General features: G+C 40.3%; 2 protein-coding genes across 2 annotated transcripts; one reads left to right on the top strand and one right to left on the bottom strand.

The window, feature by feature from the left end:
- Positions 1-1,416: 1,416 nt before the first annotated feature.
- On the top strand, positions 1,417-4,612 carry tbxta (T-box transcription factor Ta). Its single transcript, XM_046417733.1, has 8 exons — positions 1,417-1,852; positions 2,092-2,356; positions 2,757-2,891; positions 2,988-3,049; positions 3,135-3,196; positions 3,337-3,510; positions 3,607-3,730; positions 3,921-4,612. The coding sequence occupies exons 1-8, from the start codon at positions 1,668-1,670 to the stop codon at positions 4,177-4,179; spliced, it is 1,266 nt and encodes a 421-aa protein (XP_046273689.1). The 5' UTR covers positions 1,417-1,667; the 3' UTR covers positions 4,180-4,612.
- A 9,173-nt stretch (positions 4,613-13,785) lies between these two features.
- On the bottom strand, positions 13,786-19,454 carry nudc (nudC nuclear distribution protein). Its single transcript, XM_046418342.1, has 9 exons — positions 19,254-19,454; positions 18,492-18,569; positions 18,179-18,388; positions 18,018-18,083; positions 17,815-17,928; positions 16,498-16,692; positions 16,302-16,385; positions 16,084-16,202; positions 13,786-14,111 (listed from the first exon to the last, which is right to left on the bottom strand). The coding sequence occupies exons 1-9, from the start codon at positions 19,326-19,328 to the stop codon at positions 14,060-14,062; spliced, it is 993 nt and encodes a 330-aa protein (XP_046274298.1). The 5' UTR covers positions 19,329-19,454; the 3' UTR covers positions 13,786-14,059.
- Positions 19,455-19,996: the final 542 nt, after the last annotated feature.

Genomic DNA, 19,996 nt, shown 5'->3' on the forward strand with positions numbered 1-19,996 from the left:
ATTATAAATGCAAAAACGGTTTCATGCTCCTACATGATGTATCCATCTTCGTATGTTTTTTCTTTTTCCTACTTACTGCAACGCAGATTGTATTTTATCTTTTTACATCTTGATAAAAAATGAACTCATGTGTTTCTATCATTTCCATGTATTTCTTTCTCTCCAGTTGTGTTCACTTCCAAAGAAAAAAAGTGGGAATGGCCAATGCAAGAGCAGCATGTTAGTTGTTAAACTATGCCAGGGCTGCCAAAAGCGGGGCGCACGGGTTCTGTTTCAAGTGAAGAAAAATATTCTAATTATTTTTCAAAAATTAAATTAATCTAAAGCTTTTTAATATTTTCTTTGGCAAAAATGCTCTTTAAATATGTAGGATCCCTAATTATTATTTTCATAATCTGTGCAAGGCAGGCAGAGTGAAACTCAGGGAATTTGGAATTCCAGTACCTTTTGCATCCTTCCAGTATAATACAATGCAGTACAACAGATGTGTGCTTTTGGCCCGTGGCCCGTCGTTATGTTTAGTTGAAGCCCTCCAGGAGAAAATGTTTGGGAACCTCTGCTCTGTTCTTCCGATAACGCTTTAAAAGTACAACATTTCCCTTTGATGTGTGGCAGAGTAGAAGCATCATGTAGCAAGAAGAAGTGAGAAGAGTTAAGTGAAAATGGCTCTGAAGGACTGTGCCTGAGTAAACACACTTAGTTTCCAGCCCTGTTCAGCAAAGATAAAGCAAAAGACAGAAAGAATCTGTTTTAAAAAATCACATTCAGTGCAAATGTTCCCACCAGACTGATTAATTTCTGACTTACAATGTATCACACATTGAGTTCCATTTTGCCAGCCACAAGTTCCACTTTGTCTCCTGAGGCAGATTTTGCTGGTAAATGATCTCAGACAGAGACTTTTCCTCAACTTGTTTAATATATCTTTTTAAACCGTAGAAATAGCCTCTGCTGAGTCTCCCAGCAGCGGAAATATTAAATATCAGAGTCTTCTAGGGAGTCGTGCAGGCCCATTATGCAAATCCAGGCATCACTTGTGGGCCATCCACACTTTAGCACAACAGGAACACAGAGTCTGCTCTAATGGCCCACACTCAGTAAACACAGGCCCTCTCCCATGTGGACAACAAAAGATTAGCACTATTTGCAAATACACAACTGAGTTCAAAGGCGTGGGTCATCCCTCGCTTCCCTTCTTTTGTTTGAATGCACAGCTTTGAATATGTAGGACATCAAATGCAGTGGATTAAACAGATTTTAAGGTATCAAGCTATAAATCCCAAGTTTCATTTCAAAGTCATTGTATTTTACATTTATAAAAGTTGTAAAAAGTTAGTTTTATGAGTGGAGTTTGGTTAAAGAAGTCACAATTAAACTTTAAAGGTAGAGTGTTACAAATATGTATATACATATTGTAGATAGAGGTTGGTCTGGCGTGGGGGCGGCCTTTGGAGACGTTCGGTCAGGGAGGGGAGATGTGTGTGCTCAAACCACGCCCCGAATCCCCATGAGGTCCCTGGGGGCCCTTAAATGGTGAGGCCTCAAGGTTTAGGGACCAGTATCACTCGGGCCTTCTCTCTCTCTCTCTCTGTCAACGACAGTCTCAGAGTCAGTGAGCCCCTGCACTAAAAGTCTTGGATTCAGGTCTGTCTACACTACTTGGAAATATGACTTCATCCAACCCCGACCAGCGCCTCGAGCATCTCCTGAGCGCCGTGGAGAGTGAGTTCCAGAAGGGCAGCGAGAAGGGAGACGCGTCGGAGAGGGATATTAAACTGACGCTGGATGATGCGGACTTATGGATCAAGTTCAAAGAGTTAACCAACGAGATGATTGTCACCAAAACTGGGAGGTAGGTCTGTGCGGAAGCCGCCGTGGTGTGTTTTGCGCACCGGCCGGGTACATTTTTACGCGCCTTTTACGCACCGGGCATAAAATAGTTTGTACAAATGGTTTTAGTCTTTAAGAGGTGCCCACATACGCACCAGGGATTTTTTATAATTCAAGTTACCAACTCGTTTCTGTCACTAAACTAAAACAAGTTTATCTCGGCAAAATGCGCTCACAGACGCCATCCTTGTTGTTTTCCAGGAGGATGTTTCCTGTGCTGAGGGCCAGCGTCACCGGCCTTGACCCCAACGCCATGTACTCGGTGCTGCTGGATTTCGTGGCTGCGGACAACAACCGATGGAAATACGTGAACGGAGAGTGGGTCCCCGGCGGCAAACCGGAGCCCCAGAGCCCCAGTTGCGTCTACATCCACCCGGACTCCCCCAATTTCGGAGCGCACTGGATGAAAGCGCCCGTCTCCTTCAGCAAAGTGAAACTCTCCAATAAACTCAACGGGGGCGGCCAGGTGAGGAGACATAATAGGATATGGAGGATTCATGAGTAGAAATATCATTAATGAGGGTGACTTTTCATGATAATTTAACTGTGACACTGAAAGATCTATTCATTTAAGTCATTTATTCTTTTTAAACTTTGATCAATACAATATAATGTGAAATATACAAGTTTCCAGAACCTTTTTACGTATTTGAGGAACTGTAGAATTTTGAAACACGACAAAATAATGTGGATCACTCGTATCCAGACAAGGAAACTTAATTCAATGGGAATAATGTGATTTTTTCTGGTGTTATGTCACTTTACTGTCGTGTCCTCAATTGAGCTGAGAAAAACACTAAACTGACTGAATGAATTTGTAGCCATTATAATAATTTAAAATAACATTAATTGAAATCTTCCCATAGATCATGCTGAATTCCCTGCACAAGTACGAGCCGAGGATACACATCGTGAAGGTTGGAGGCATCCAGAAGATGATCAGCAGTCAGTCTTTCCCTGAAACTCAGTTCATCGCTGTCACTGCCTACCAGAATGAAGAGGTCAGTTGAGCATAAGCCCTATGTGGACCTTCTGTTTACACTGACCCCTCTTGATTACTGATTGAAATGCTAACAGCCGTCATGTCGTCCTCACAGATTACTGCCCTGAAGATAAAACACAATCCATTTGCTAAAGCCTTCTTGGATGCCAAAGAAAGGTACAGACTCAAACCTCAAAAGTTTCCTGAAATGATCAAGTTGGTATACTAACAGTATAGCATCTAACAGTATTTTTGCTTGCAGGAGCGACCACAAAGAAGTCCCTGATCACAGTGCAGACAGCCAACAGTCTGGCTACTCTCAGCGTGAGTTTTATCAGTTTCTCCATTTCTGAGCACCTCTACTGGAGTGTTGTGCGTCATAGCATTTGTAGAAAAATGTCTTAGAAAGGGAGCAAAGTAAAATTCTTATACTTATGTGACTTTGTTTTTGTTTGATTCCACAGTTGGAGGTTGGTTCATTCCAGGCCAGACTCCTATCTGCCCCAGCAGCAGCCCTCCTCAGTTCAGTGGCACAGCGGGCCACTCCTCTGGCTCCTACTGTGAGCGCTACTCCAGCCTGAGGAGCCACAGAGCTGCCCCGTACCCCAGCCACTACCCCCACCGCACCTCCAGCACGAGTAAGACCCCCACACGCCTTACACGAATGAATAATGAATGGAATCTCAATAAATGGGACAATCAACATTAAATTGTGGCCTGTCTCTCATTTTCAGACAACTACATGGACAACACTTCAGGAGCTCTGCCCGCTCATGACAGTTGGTCCGCTCTTCAGATCCCCAGCTCCACAGGCATGGGCACTCTGTCCCACACCACCAACTCTACATCTAATTCTAGGTGAACCTTTCTCATCTTTGATTTCTTTTAAGAGTAAGAGGCAGTTGCTGAGGCACAGTTACTTGGTACACTCTATAGGTTCGGATAATTCAGAAAACCATGATGTGACCATCTTTGAAAGTTCTTCAGTAGACATTGTCAAGTACCATAAAACTTAATGAACCAACCCTTCTGTTCCTTTTGTCCACAGTCAGTACCCCAGCCTATGGTCGGTAGCTGGCACTACCCTCACCCCTTCAGGCTCACCCTCAGGCTCCATACCTGGAGGTTTGACTTCCCAGTTCCTGAGGGGCTCCTCCTACACGGGCCTGACCTCCTCGCTGCCCGTTTCCTCGCCTTCCTCCATGTACGACCCCAGCCTGAGTGAGGTCGGTGTTGGGGATGCCCAGTTCGAGAGCTCTATCGCCAGACTGACCGCGTCCTGGGCGCCTGTCGCTCAGAGCTACTGAGCTCTGAAAACTTCAGCATCTCTGAAGGCTTGGGACTGAATAGAATATCTTGGAGAACATGTGGAAATGTCACAAGGCCTGCAAGGATCTCCTTTGACTCCTTTTATGAAAATGCTTAGAATATTCATTCCAGAGCTTGTAATCTTAAGAAAAGGTGTAAAGTTAGGCTGGAGTCATGCTGAACAAAGTTGATATGCAAAGACAGGACTTGAAAGACAATCACCACCTTCCATGCAGGACAAAATCAAAGAAGAATATTGAGCTTTAGAACAGCTGCATGGTCAGAACTCCTTCTTTGCTCTTAGTAATTCCCAACATGCTTATTACACATTTATAACATGTTTATTACACCTTTTTCAAACTCCTTGAGTTCCTTACAAGCAAACAACTGAACAATCCTTGATATTTTAGTTTTTATTCTTAAATATATAAGTTGAAAAAATGGTTCCGCTAACATAAATGTGTAAATGTGTGTAAATAGAATAAATTAACGTCTAGTGCTCTCCATATAAATGTGCCTTTTCTGATTGCAATAAATGTTCCAAGACTGGACTGAAAGACATCCTGGCAGGGCCTCCCCTGCACGAACACCTGTACATAACTATCTATTTGTATTTGAACTCACTGTGAGTTTTATTTATGTCATTTAATAATAAATTAAAAATGTTTGTTTTCTCAAACATGGGTTTCATTTTGTCTTGTTTGGTGTGCAAACAGCACTGTAAAGATTATCTCCATGAATGTTTTGTCTCTCAGCTTCAAGCACAACGGCAAGTGTGTGCTTCGATCGTGAACTGTATCTTTTGATACAGACAGAAAACGAGACATGAACCACCATGTACATCAACGATAAAGTCCTATTATGTATACGATCAAAGGGCAAACAAGGGCCACTGCAAGATAAGAATAATATCAGGGTCATGCAGTAGACAGCTTAAAATAACGTGTCACTTTGAACCCAGTCTCAAGGTGTAACTCTCACTGCCCTTGTGCATCAAACCTCAGTCACCGTACTTTCAGCCTTGTGATATGAGCTTTCCTTAAATAACAGCGTCTGCAAGGCTACGCTAAGTGAATGTGGCATCTCTGACATGTAACTGAAATGAGGAGGTGATGGAGAAGTGTCCACTTTAAGAAATCTACCAGGGTACTTTTCCATCACTGACACCCTTTTGTCACAATCTGCGTTATGGTGCGACGTACGGCTAACACATTCAGATCTGCATGTGAGCAAAGGTACTTAATACAGACTCAAAATGCTAACACCTGGGACTGAATATAAGGATGTGCACATTAACACAGCTTTGCATTATTATCCGACTTAGTTGGAACAAGACAATGCTCATGTCTCAAGTCTATGGACTATTATGACATAAAAGTTGTTATTTTCATTCTGATCATCACCAACTCGAGGTCATAGTTTGCACAGCTTTATGTGTAATACCTGTTAATTGATTCAGAGAGGCCTGTGCAGAAGGACTGGGTGCTCCAGGGTCAGAGGAACTGTGGGAGGAAGGCCTGGCTGGCATACAGAGCCATTCTACTAATTTTAGATAATTCATTTTAAAGTCTAACAGAGACCACTGTACTCCAACACTGAACTCAACAAGATATTTGGATTGGTTTCTCCCATATGTGGTAGATATTCATCTGCTGTAAATATGTAATCAGTTTTTCAAACAACATGGAACTAACATTCAGCCATGCTCTAATTTGTTAATATTCGGCTGCTCTGACAGGAGAAAGATTCTTCCATCCTATCAAAAACAGACTCTCAGTGCAGGCATGTTTTCAGCTAAAACATTAATGTTACTAAATTGGAAGTCTTCATCATCCTCATGCTTTGGGAGGTGATTCAGTGAGATGGTTTATGCAATGTCATTACACAGTGTTCATGTCAAAGAACGTTATTGTTAAACTATTTTCAGAAGGTATGGAAGCCACTTTTGACATTAGTTGATGATACCAAATTATTTAACTCGTGTTTTGCTGCTGTGTTATACAGTTATTCTGTGTAAAACTATGTGTTATGTGTTATTCTGAATGCTGACTGATGTTCTGACAGAAGCCCAAACCATGTTTTTCTTTTCTTTTTACTTAATTAATAATAATAATCATAATATATATCTATTATATATGATAATACTTACTTAATAATATCTTATTTTACCATTCTTTTTTCAAAAAAAGCAAAAAATTAAAGACAATTAAAAAACAGAAAAATCTAACGATAACATTTCCAATAGCCTACATGTCAAGGTGCATGTCCACATAAAAAATTAAGGTAATATCAAAATAATTATTCAAAAGAAAATAAAAATAAAAACAGAAATAAAGGTACATACGATAAACATTTGAACAACTGCATTTGCATTGCCAAGCTTGACCAACTAGGTAGAACACCGTAAAAAGAGAAAAAAATTCAAATGTATTTAAAAAAAAAAAAGAAGAAAGAAATTAAAATATCCCGTAAAAGTACTTTATGCTCCTGCTCGTTACTGAGGCCAGTGGCTCAGCCTTGCACTCATGATGTCAGTGGTGTGATGTGTGTGTCAGGCCCACAGAGGCTCGGCCCCTGAACAGTGATGGAGGGGTCCTCACTGAGGTGCAAATGAAGGCTGGAGGGTCACGGGGCCACAAGCAAACAGTAATGAAGCAGCAATGTGACCCGCAGCTGGCAGGGCCGATCACAGCCGAGCAAAGGTCTCCTCATGAAACGCTGACATGTCTGAAACCCTCCACTTCACTGCCTCTTCAAATGTAGGAATTTATCTCCACTAGCTATAACAAAATACAGCAGTGCCTTTGTTTAAACTGTCAAAATGAGAGGTGGATTCCCTGACAATAAAATAAGAAAATAGATTATATAAAATTATACAGAAAATTAATAGAAAGCTTAGTTTCTTCTTCACAGAAGAAGGCAGCACAGTATTAATGTGTACAGGTAGTACGCACACCCCTTCAAACAAAACGCACAAATATCAAACAAGTACCTTCTCATCAGCGGTGGAATGTAACAAAGTGCATTTACCCGAGTACTGTACTTCAGTATAAATTGCACTTTTTACTTAACAACATTCGACAGCTTTAAGTTATTTTACAAATGAAAAATTCTGCACTCAAAAAATATGACAATGTAAAAGTACAGCTGAATTGTTTAGTTTATAAATCAACTGTCAGAAAATTAACTAACCCAAAATAATAATAATAAGAATAATAACCCAAAATAACTATTGGGATAATAATTCCGGTCATTTTTCATGTAAAAACATTTCATGGGTTCATTTTCTCAAATCTGAAGGTTCCTGCTTTTCAATATTTGATATTAGTTTTAATAATATAAAGGTTTGTGCTATTGGTTGGACAAAAAAAATGATGTGTGGAGAAAATGATCAGCAGATTCATACATAATGAAATGGAAAAAAATCATTAGCCGCAGTCTTGTGCAAAATAGGTCAAAATGAGCACCACATCTACCAGTTCCAACAGCAAAAGTCTGCTTTTACTGTCACAGGGGACATTTTACTGCACTGGGTGTTTTTGCTTTCCTTACGTGAAGTTCCTTCTCCTGATCAGACATACTTTTACTTGAGTTTCCTTTTCATATGCAGGACTTTTACTTGAAACAGAGTGTGGCATTAGTACTTCTACTTGAGTAAAGGATCTGAGTACTTCCTCCACCACTGCTATTTATATAATTATTAGGAGTGCAGCGATGTTTAAGCAGCGTTTTAATGTTTTAGTTGTTTGGAATGGAGGTCATTCTGTCTACTTGGTTACTTTGATGAGTAAAATTATTAAATTATTATTAAGAAAAAGCCCCAAACCAAAAAAACAAACAAAAAAAACTTGACAACTAAAAATAGCTTAAAGCAAAAGATATGCTGTCACCTCATGTTGCAGTGATATTAGGATTGCCATCTTGGACCACTAAGGTTCGAAAAAGGATACAACTTACACATGTGGCGAGAACAGGTGGTTGGGTCCAAGATTTAAAGATGTAGCCTGAACTCACCGTGCTGGGACTTTACCCCAGGGAAACACTGATACACTAACTTCAAAAAGGGGTGCACATTCACTAATGAAAGTCAAAGGTGTTTTATTTATAATATTAAAACCAAAACATTTTACTGAATGTTCAAAAATAAGCAAAATCAAACTAGCTCCATGGCTAACTGAGCTAACTGTAGGTAGGGATAGCAAACAGAACAATGTGCAGCAGCTGGCAGTTAGTCTGAAGATGTACTGTTCCCTATATTTTTGGATCTACCTTCTAATTCTCTACGTATTTTACAAGTGAAGCGTGGCTAATACATCCTGAGAGGAATATCTGTACCAAAATTCACTGCAACCCATTCAATAGTTGTTGAGACATTTTAGTGGTGGACTGACCGAGCCGTTGACAGACAGCATGGCTAAAAACATGAATGAAATGAGAGCTCCTCAAATCCGCTGCAGGCTACTCATGCTGGCTCTGTTGAATCTATTTAGATCGTTCTTTTTAGAACGTACATCGTGAGTCTGACACTGTTATTGCATCGCAGTGCTAAATCAGCAGAGCCCTTTTTAAAAAAGAGCTCTTTCAGCATTTCTCTGATAACTTTTAATCTGAGTTTCAACTTTTCACAAGCACCACTGGAGGAGAAACATCTCAATCAGAAGCTATAACCTCAGCAGCAGACTGAAAAGCTGGTGATGAAAGGATTTGTTGAGGATAATATATTTAGAAGAGCAATATATTCATGTTTTTACATTTATATTTACATTATCTTATTGCTCTTATTGCATGCATTTATCGTATATGTTATGTTTGATATTCTCAGACCTTTAATATTTGATTCACAGAACCAGTGGACAGTTGACATATTAGCCAGTGTGTCTGAATCATCTGACTCATCACCACTATGTAACACTGGTGTGTCTACAATCTCTACCAGATATACTGCAGTAAAGTGAGTACAGCCTTGATGTACTTTACAATACAGCTATTGAACTGGGGTTGAAGCTGAATGACTTCATTGTGTTCAACAAACAACGAAAATAAAAGTCATAGTGTATCACTTTGCTTTTTCATCTTCAGCGGTGTTTGTGTGTGTGTGTGTGTGCCAGTTTATGAGCAGTTGTCCAGACTTGGAGGGGAGGATGTTTGCAGATGGTCTTTGCTCAGTCTGGAGCGATAAACAGGTCCTGCTGGGCCGAGAGTGATCTCTGCCTTTTCCTGTGTGTGCTTGTGTGATGATCTGAGGACTCTGAGCTGACTGAAGCCTTTGTCCTCCAAGATGGCTGATCTGCTCTGCACACTCCAGCCTACAGCCTGTGTTGGCCTTCACTAATTGATAATTGGAGTTTGACTTTGCACACTGGTCTCTTCTCCACCCCTGGAAGTGTGTGTTCCAAATACGCTTTACAGAGTGTGCCCAACACCCAGGTGAGGATGGAGAGCTCTAAACAACAGATGCACATGTTGGGTTGGGTCACTTTCGCCTTATTGCCACCGAAGTTACTAGTTTTAGTTTTGGCAGAGGTGTAGAGAAGGGTTAAACACTCCAAAATGACACTTGCCACTTATTGCCAGTTATTGTGATAGATTTTTATTAATTATGTAACAGTAAGGCCTTAAGCTGGACTTGCGTTTTCATCACGAGGCACAGTGAAAATCTAAATCCGGCCTGCCGTCCCATCTTTGTCCTGGTGTCCCCTCACGTATCCTCCTCCACTTCCAGGAATAAGCCACGGAGCAGCCTTATGGTGGACGACCGAAGGGCAAAGCGGCCTCCACAAACACTACGATTATGATGGTGAGTCACATTGTGCAAGGCCTTGCGGGTGATTTATGAGGGGGGCCGCTGCCAAAAAACAAGTTGTCAAGTCTGGAACAGCGAGTCAGCGCAGCGGCGGGGAGGTGTGTTTGCAGACCGCCCCCTCGTCCGCCCCAAAACCCCATCCCCGTCCCTCTGATGTCTGTGTGTCTTCGTTAATGAAGAAATTCTGGTACCTTGGTGAGACATTGCTGTCAGCTGAGCAGACTCTGCCTCCTCCGTGCCCTCAGCCCCTGCACAGTCATTCAGCCGCCCCACCCATCCTCAGTCCCATCAGGCCTCTCACCCCCAGTGCAATTAATAGAACTACTGGAAGTTGGGCTAATACACTGATAGTTTATCTATGGCAGAGTCCTTGCATTTCATATTAACAGTTTTCCTTTTGTCATTGTGATTATTAGATATACGTTGCTGAGTTAGAAGCAACTCTGGTTTTCAGTGGTTCTCCCAAGTTTTCTTGCAGATATATTTCTGGCAACTAAATTCCACTGCTATGATGTATGCTGCAACATCAAATTTGGAGATATTTTCCAAGACAACTCATACTAGAGCCATGCAAAGGCCTGAAACTGTGACCGAGCCTGACTGAATATGACTGATGTTAAATCTGGGACCCAGAACTGACCTAGATTTTCTTTGCTTCATTCGTAACTGAGACGAGACGAGCTGAAACATGTTACCGCTTGAAGAAATGAGAAAAAATTAAAATGTCTTCTCTGTTGCTCCGTTTATGTTTTAGTTTTCTTGTGAAAAATGAATACCCGAATTCTTTTAACCCTGAAGTCGCTCACTTAGCTCACTCTACCAGTGGTTCTGCTTTAAGTGTACAGTTCTGTGCTGTCATTTCCTGGCTCATGAGTATATTTCAGCTTAAGCTTGAGCTTATTGTGTTTGCCGCAGTAACAACAATTCAGATATTCAATACCCACGACACTGAATTGCCCAAAATGCCCAAATGAAGGCACCATGCGATAATGTACCTCACAGCCTGAAAATCCAACATGGTGACCTGCACAAAAAAACCCACTATTGTCCCAAGAGACGGATGTCCGAGGAGCGTTTTTGAACTACATGAGCAATTTCACACATTAGAAGGACTTGCTAGGCAGCATAAGCTAATGTATGTTTCCTCCGGTCGCCACAGTGATGGTGACAGCCTCTCACCATCCTGACAGGCCAGTCCAGCTAGCTGTGGACAGTCACACAAGCAGAAAAGACTTGTAAGCAAACTGGTCCTCAGTGAAGTAACATTTAGCAGAGGTGCATGATATCCAGTGTGGTCTGAGTGAGAAAGCGTGTCTTTCACTCATTGGTAGCAACGTGCTGATTAGCTTTGGGGTTCGGGCGACATGTCAGTCACTGCATTCGGACAAGTTAGTACAGTGATTGTACCATTTGGAAAGAGAAAATTGCTGTGCATAAATATGTTTCAATGATGAATGCAGTGAACTACTCTGGGTAGCCTGTCATGGTTAATCAAAGTTAATAGTAAGAGCTCTTACATTTCACTTCCACTCACAAACTTAAAGGGGAATTCCACAAGTTTTACACCTCAGAGTCTGTTTATAGGTATTGGGGAGTACAACTGAATGTGGAAAAAAAAAAAAGGTCTATAAAACCTTTTGGCCTCCAGAGAGATGGGAGCTGTGTGAAGTTCCTTCATGTGATGCCCCTTAATGCAGCATCTGCAAGAGCTGTTAATTAAAAAAGAAAGATCTGGCTATGCACTACACAGCCTACCAGACCTCTGTACCCCACTCCTCATGCCCACTGCAGGCTGGAGGCTCCAGGCTCCAGCCACCAGTAGCATAACAGCCAAATCTCTGAATTAACCGCTGACACTTGTGGTTCCATTGCGAGTAATGTGGGTACCACTGAAGAACAATGAGTGGAATAAAATACACAACATGTCCGATTCTGGTCCACTGATTTTTACCATTTTTTTCAACCATCATAATGCAATGCTACAAATAAAAGCATCTTAGCAAAGTTCTTTTAACTTAATTTATTAATGTTTGTAAACGAAAATTCATAATCCTTAAATTGTTTTTGACAATACAGTAAGAATTTTTTTTCAGCATCATTTAATGTATTTATGTTCAATAACTATCATCCTGTACAATGGCTTTGACAGAGGCCAGCTTTCAGACTGGTTGTGATGATTATCGTGGCCAAAAGAATTCACTGATTTTATCATGATATCTACAGAAAAACTGGGGGGAAAAAGATTTTGGTCAAATTTATTTTGAACTTTGTTGTGTGTTGTCTCTTTTTTGACAAATGAATTATACTAAAAATACAAGTGCATGGAAATGGAAAGAGCCTTTAACCATAACTGTAAAAAAAGCATAAAAAGAATAATTACACTGGATGGATAGTGTAAAGGCAACAGATGAGCTGATGACAAAACTTTCACAACGTCTAACATCTGTGTTGGATTATTTGCACAGTATACAATATATATAGTATACAGAACATCAGTATTTCATTTTGAATATTGCGGTTAGGGTGAATACCGGTACATCGCAGGACCCCTACTTCGCACAGAAGAATCACAGGAAATGATACATTCATGTAATCCATTTTGACTGTTTTCTGTTCTAACAGATACCGACATCACGGTTTATGGTTTTCCTACTGCTGCTGCCTCACGTGTTTTGGAGTGACTGTACAATATACTGCTGGTCATAACCTGAAGTCACATGTTTAACTGAAAACATGGTAGTTTTGACTCACAAGTTTTAGCTGCTGTTTTCTGATGAGCTGTTAGCTCAGGGGACAAGGGGCTGTCTGCACTGCATTAGTTTTGTGTGTATACAGTTACATTGCAGTTATTTTAACCTGTTGCTACAGGAGATAATGATTTCACACAAATACTTAGAAAACTTAGAAACTCTTAGAAAATCACTAACAAATAAATCCTGGCATCTTATTGGCTGCACATATCCCATACATATGATTAGTTATCTGATCACAGAAGCTCCTCCTACACTTCACTGTACTCCATATAGAAGACACTTGATAAATGTCTTAGCCTCCATTTTACTTAAAAACATTTTTAAACTTACATTGACTCCTTGGAGCATTTTCAAGTGTAATTTTAGAAACTGGATAAATATGAGCCAAAATTCACATAAAGCTACAAGACACTCACTCTTCATACTCTTCAAGAAGATCATCATCTACTACTTTTCACCACATTTAAAGGACTTTAAATGTGATAGTGTCTGTAGTACATAAACTATACAGGATACCATTCAACCTTCAAGTGGCACTTAAAGGAAAACACTGCTCCCTTGTGGTTCAAAGTGAAAAATCTTTCCAACCTCTGCATGGTGCTTTATACTGTACTTTGTGAGCATTGCACTGGTTCAGTCGTAATACACATTAACTACAAGCATTCTGACGTTTTTAATATTTAATGACATGTTTTAAATGTAATCAAAAAGGCTTGGAAATTTGTGCCATTCCCAGCAGCTCCTCATCAGGATTTCCAGTATTATGTAATTAACCTGTATGGAGAGCACTCCAGGAAAACCTGCCATTGTAGGCCATTAGCTTTTGGATGTGATCCAAACAGAATACACAGCTGGTAAAATCCCAGCTCCCGGCCTTGAACCCTTAAAGTTATGAACTTCTACATTCATAGCCAGTAAAAATACCAAAGTGAGCAATAAAAATGCTAAGACTTTTAATTTGATTTTCAGAAAACCATTTTCTTGTTCACACACTTATTATTATTCTTCTATTCTTGAGGATGAGGAAGTGATTTATGTAATGATGTCTCTTTGATTTAAAAGCCATTTATTACAAAATCCAGTCACATCTTAAATATGGAGACAACATGCAAATGGAGAATGTGGGTTTTACAGTCATCAAAACTTGTTATCATGACAACAAAAAGGGCCTGAATGTATGTACTTAAGACCATTAGTCAACAAAACCATGCAGAGTATGAAGAGAACAGATGAAGGGGAGTTGGTGACGCCTGATGTTGGCTTTGATAAAATGATTGTGAATTATAGTACGGATCCTCCAGGTGAAGCTGACGGCATCAAGGCTCAGCTGAATTTGGCTTTAGAGAAATCCATCTCTGGGTGCTGAGCCATGAACCTGCAGACACAGAAAAGGTCACAAAGAAGACAACAGATGGTCAGTCATTTGTTTGTTTTTTTTTGTTTTTTAAATCACTTCAAGCTGCTTTAAAATAGAGAATAATTTCATTATCACCTTGTCACCTATCACAAAGAAATCCTGACCTTGTTAGAACAATGAGCATTGCATTTAGATATTTTCTAAATGACAGATTCTTAACCTCTTATGGTTATGTTCATTTATTTATTTCATAGTATCTCAGACACAACTGTTGTGACTAAACCTTTGTCTTGCTGGTACATGTCTTGATTATCTACATTTCCTGCTGGGCACAGATGGGAAATTTTCCTTTAGGTACAACACCTCCATCTGGCCAATGAGGGAACTTTTTAAATGCTTAAAAAAAACAGGACGATTCCTCTGAGTTGACACCATCAGACAACTTATTTGACAGAGACAATGTAAACACTGCATCAATAAAATAACTGCGAGCAGCCATCTTGACTACTCTCACCACAGAAGAAGTGTTGCTCGTTGCTCGTATAAAACCACCAACGGTCAGAAGAGAGAGGCCTTCACATCCGTCTCATAGCTCTGACCTGGCCCACATCCTAGTCTTATCTTAGTTAACCACTGCCCTGTGTAATATTTAACATGGTGCACAGCTACTATTCCTAACATGACACAGTAAGACCATCACGTTCATGAAGTCAGTGTGCATTTCAATCCAAGTCTGTATTTACAAGAGCAGCAGTTCATTAACATGCAAATTAAAGAGCAAACTGATGGTTTTATGTTTTAGCCCACCATTTACCATCAATGGAGCTTCACAGCTCACTTTTCTCCCACTGTACCTCTGACTCTTGTGCTACTGGTTTCAGCTGTTTTTACCATCAAAACCAGCCTGGAACGTGCAACACGCAGCCACGAAATTTTACACGTGCGTATCTGGGATCCAAATGAAAGCTGAGTTTGGAGATGAGTGCAGTCCCAGCAAGTGTGTCAGAAACAGGCAGGTAGGAAGAAGGGAAGCCCACTTCACTCCCCCTGACCCACATCTGAGTCATGGATCACTGCATCCCAGTTTCATTCTTCGCCAATCCAAGAACTTAGGTCAAAGTAAGTGTTGTGAAGGGATCACCAGCACGATGCCAGTTCTCAGAGTATGGAGCAATGGACGGCATTGCAAGAGAGAAGGAAGATTGGCTGAACAGGTGAACTGTTCCTCAAATGAGGGAACATTTCAGCAGAACATATATGCTAATACTAGCAAAGCTTAAAAGTCCACCATTCAATGACAGTTAGGTATACTTTACATACTTCAAAACACTTCCTGTTGATGCGCTTAAAGGTGTTGTGACTTTTGACACTTAAGTCAACTAAAGTTAAATCTTTTCAATTAAGAGACAACCAAATACTCATCTTTTTTCAACAAACTGTAGTCTACAGACCCAATCAGCACCAACTCAAATGATATCACTTGAAGACATCTATCTGATTCAAACTGCCCCCTCTGGTGACATGTAAGTCTTCCTACAACCATTCCACATATGCAGCTCCCAAATCCTGTAAATTCTGATGTGTAAAATCAGTGAAGTTCCCCTTGAAATGCACCACCAAGAGTAATTTAAAAGGCAAGGTGAAGTACTGCTAAGAAGTGCTCTGAGAGACAGTAACACAAACGATGCAGAGGCAGAAGCTAGTATGAGCACTTTTCACATTACCTTTTACTGCCTAAGGTTACAGCAGGTGAGCCCGGCCTTGAGCACAAATTGGTAACAGTGAGGACAATACTAGACAAGCAGCTTCTAATAAACTCTTTATCCACCATAAAGACTCTAGTAAACTGACTCTGGATACAGTGTCCGCTTCAGAGACTGAGCCAATAAAAGAACAAAGATGTCAGCTGACAGAGAATAAAAAGATCTTTAAAGTTTCATGATTTAAAAAAACAAGAAGACTCGGCAGTGATGCAATACCGGAAACTCACTTTTTAAGAATTTCTTGTTTCTTCTGCTCCTCAGATGTAGGCAGGCCCATTGATTTTTGCCTTTGGTCATACATCATCTTCTCTACCATCCCACGTGTCTCTCCGTCGAGGTCTGACAGCTGCTCAGCAGGAGGAACACACAGTAAGGAAGCTGTTAATACAGATGTACCGGAGGCAGGACACAAATAAAGGCTTAACTCTGATCGATCATCTTTTACCTTTGAGTTCTCTGGACAGATTTTCTTGGTATTAATTTCTGGATCTGTCGTTACAATCTTGCTCCACCACTCCATTTTATTAATCTGAAATTAAAGAATGTGATTAGGCTCAATGCAGCGTGTTGTTACTGCTGAGCAGACACAGGCCGATTAGATGGAATCTTTCTACAGTGACCCATATATACTCTGCCCTTACCTTTTCCAAGTGGACTGTAACAACCTTGCCGTCGTCAATGAGCCAGGAGCTTTCCTCTACCTTCACCTCGTTGTAAAGCTGGCCTTCAATAACAGGAGGGTGTCCCTTCAGGCCGACCTTGATGGAGCGTCGCTGGATGTCCACCACTACATCTCTCCCCTTTAGGCGGAACACGACATCAAAAGGCACCGCCAGCTGTAGGAGGATTCGATTCCCTTTAATACATGGCTATCAAAACTACAATATGAAGCAGAAGAGGACACTGGCAGTGCTATTTAGATCGGACCTGAGAGGATGTAATCATACCCACAACTCTTCTTCTGGGTCTGAACCAACAACAGCTTAAAGTGTGTTAATTTGGTTCAATTGGTACAAACTGAAAATCTGTACTGTGCGATACCACTGGTCAATACTGTAATGAAGACCTGTGGCTTCTGAAGTGCCTATTTTAGCTCTTCTCTCTTCCTCAGGTTTGGTGTGTCTGGGGCTCGAAACACACTCAACTGTGAACACTGAAACCTGTGATCCAGCAGCTTCTAATTCAATGCACAATTTCCTTTTAGTGGATCTTTGTTAAATCTTTATAATTTGAATTGTCTAAACAGTTAGTCTTGGGATCTGTCTCTGAGACTTTCCTGAATGGCTTAAGTCAATGATCCACTTTTCCCATTGTACGGTTTGTGGCTGAGCTTACTGAGTGTATCAAATGAGCCCTATTTAAACAGCTCACCAGTGACCAGCTGTACAGTCAACAAAAAGATTGAGAGGCCGCGTCACAAGGCATCAACAAAACTGAATTAGGTTGCTGTATATATATTTTTGTCCAACATTTCGTCACTAGAACTCGGACTGCCATGACATACATGTTCTTTACACGTGTGCATAAACTTCTGACCACAACTGTACATCCTCCCTTCACAGAATGAGGCATCGGTCAACATTTACGATGTGCTAGTCAATGGCCTGTACATTAAACATCAGCTGTGGCATAAAATATAAAATCTGGATTATGCAGCAGACTGAGCTATACAACAACCTGTGTGAGCAAACAACATCAATAACATTCAAGTAAACACTGCCATGTTCCAAATTTTTTTTTACAAATTCAAGCAAAAGCCGAAATGATAAATATGAAATAAAATGGGTGTAATGCTAAAACATATTGGGCAGAAGTCACTGTGAGGGGTTTTCAGTAATAAATCTGATTGCCTGAGGGAAAAGATGAATGAACACCCACTGAGAGGCTTAGTAAACAAGGTGCAGAAACGTTCCACACAAAAGAGTCAAAGCCTCATCCTGAAGTCAAAAGACACTCACATCAACTTCAGACAGGGTCTGTGTCCACTTGTATTTTGGCAGGTCAGCTCCGTTTCCTGCATTAGGCTTCAGTTTGTCTTTGTCCTTCTCATCCTCCTCCCCTTCTGAGTCAGACTGTGGAAATAAAAATTAAGATGGGTACAACAGAAGAACTAAGAACGCCAAACTCCAACCAAAATTTCAGTTTAAAATTGTCCACTCACCCCCTTCTCTTTCTCTTCTTTGTCAGATGATTTTTCTTTGACTGTTTTCTCCTCTTCATTCTTCTTCTAAAACATACAATACAAAAATAACTAAAGTAATACAACAAAAACAAGAGGCAGTGGCTCACCGGTGACGGACCATCAAGGCACACAGATTTCACCTTGTCGAGTTCAGACTGAAGTTTCTCTGCTTCTTCATCAGTAAGTTCCTGAATTCTAGGACCGTCGTCATTTTTCTTTTTTCTCTCTTCCTCTGCGAGCTTGGCAGCTCTTTCGGCTTTCTCTTTCATTTCCTTCTCTTGTTTAATTTGCTTCTCTTTGTGGGCCTTCTGTGCTAGCTTATTGTGATGGGCAAAAGCATCTTTGACAAGCTGCAAGAAGGAGAAAGTGCAAAGTGAGGGGTATGAGGAGGTGTGCCTGTTACACAGCATGCAGTCCAATCAGCAAAGCTACAGGTTCAACAGCGTTTCTCACCTTCTCCGGAGCACCTGCCTCGCCGCCGATGAAGAAATCAGTTTTGCGGCGAAGGAAGCTGAAAAATGTGTTTACTAACTGTTGAGAGAATAACAGGCGGTCACAAATTTCATCCCACAGACTTTAATTCTATTTGAACATGACTGGACTACAGTGAGTATGCTGCACACTTCCACTTCACCATCATCAGTTAAACCATACCTATGCGTTTATCAGCTTCATGGATTTTTTTCTTCTCATAATCCATAAATTTGTGACTTATTGTTTGATGTAACTGCAAATCTTTGAATCAGATTCCAACGTTATTATTTAACTGTGCGCAAGAAAAAATGTGATTCTTCTAGATTACAGCCAGTTGACACTATTCAGATAGCATCTCAATAATAAATAAAATTGCTTGCTTTTAAAACGAATATCCATAACAGAAAACTAGTTTGTAGAAAGCCGCTTCGACAGGAACTAAAAAAAAGACTTAATTGAAATATCTTGAATTTCCCTCGGGATCAATAAAGTATCTATCTATTTATCTATTGTGCTGCACGTTAGTCGCGTGTGCCGAATTCATTAGAACATCCCAATCATTAATAATTTAACTCGATGGTCTGTTGAACAACACGTAGTATTAATAATGATAACAACTTTGGCCAAAACCTGTAAAATACCTATTTGTCTCTTCTGTATGCATACAAGCGAGGTGTGCCTACTAGCTTACAGGCTAACTACATTAGCACGTTGGCTTTACCATGCAACACACTGGCTTACCTCTTGTACCCCTCCTTCGTGTTGTTGTGCCATAACAAGCAGCATGCCATCATACTTTTCTTCATCATCACCCATATTGCTGGATTAAGAAAAGGCCAAATAAATATTAGCCGTAAGATGACAAGCAAAAACTTCACTTAACAATAATGCGAGGCCTGGAGACACGCCACTCACTTCCTGGAAACAAACCCTGCCTACGCTTGTCTTGACCAATTGGAGGAATAGAACTTGAATGACAGCCAGAGTGTCCAATAAGACGAGAGAATTGGTTCAAGGCGGGACTGAAGCGTCCCGGAAAAAAGAGAATTTTCTAGAGAAGCAACAAAAATTGTTATTTAAATTGTAACTTTAATTTTAAACCACAATATCAAAGTGACTAATTAATATAATACAATAATAATATACAGTAAAAATTAAATAAGTGTGTGTGTGTGTGTGTGTGTAACCGTGTTTATAATTTACGGTTCATAACCATTGGCCATTTATTATTACAGTTATGCAATAATGCAATAAATAAATAGATAAATAAATAAAAATAAGCAACAGCTCAGAGTGAATCAGTTTTTTGTTTTTAATATTGTTTTTAATATATTTAATATAGCTGCTAGGTGAAAGATGGCGGGGCTAATGCAGTAAGATTAGATAGGGATCATTTTATATTGATCATGTAAATTTATTAATTAACGAATCATTTCAATATTTAGGTGAATGCACAGTTTTCTGTTCTGTTTCTTGTTTTTTCA

This window comes from Scatophagus argus, chromosome 17 (assembly GCF_020382885.2).
Source record: "Scatophagus argus isolate fScaArg1 chromosome 17, fScaArg1.pri, whole genome shotgun sequence".
NCBI lineage: Eukaryota > Metazoa > Chordata > Actinopteri > Scatophagidae > Scatophagus > Scatophagus argus.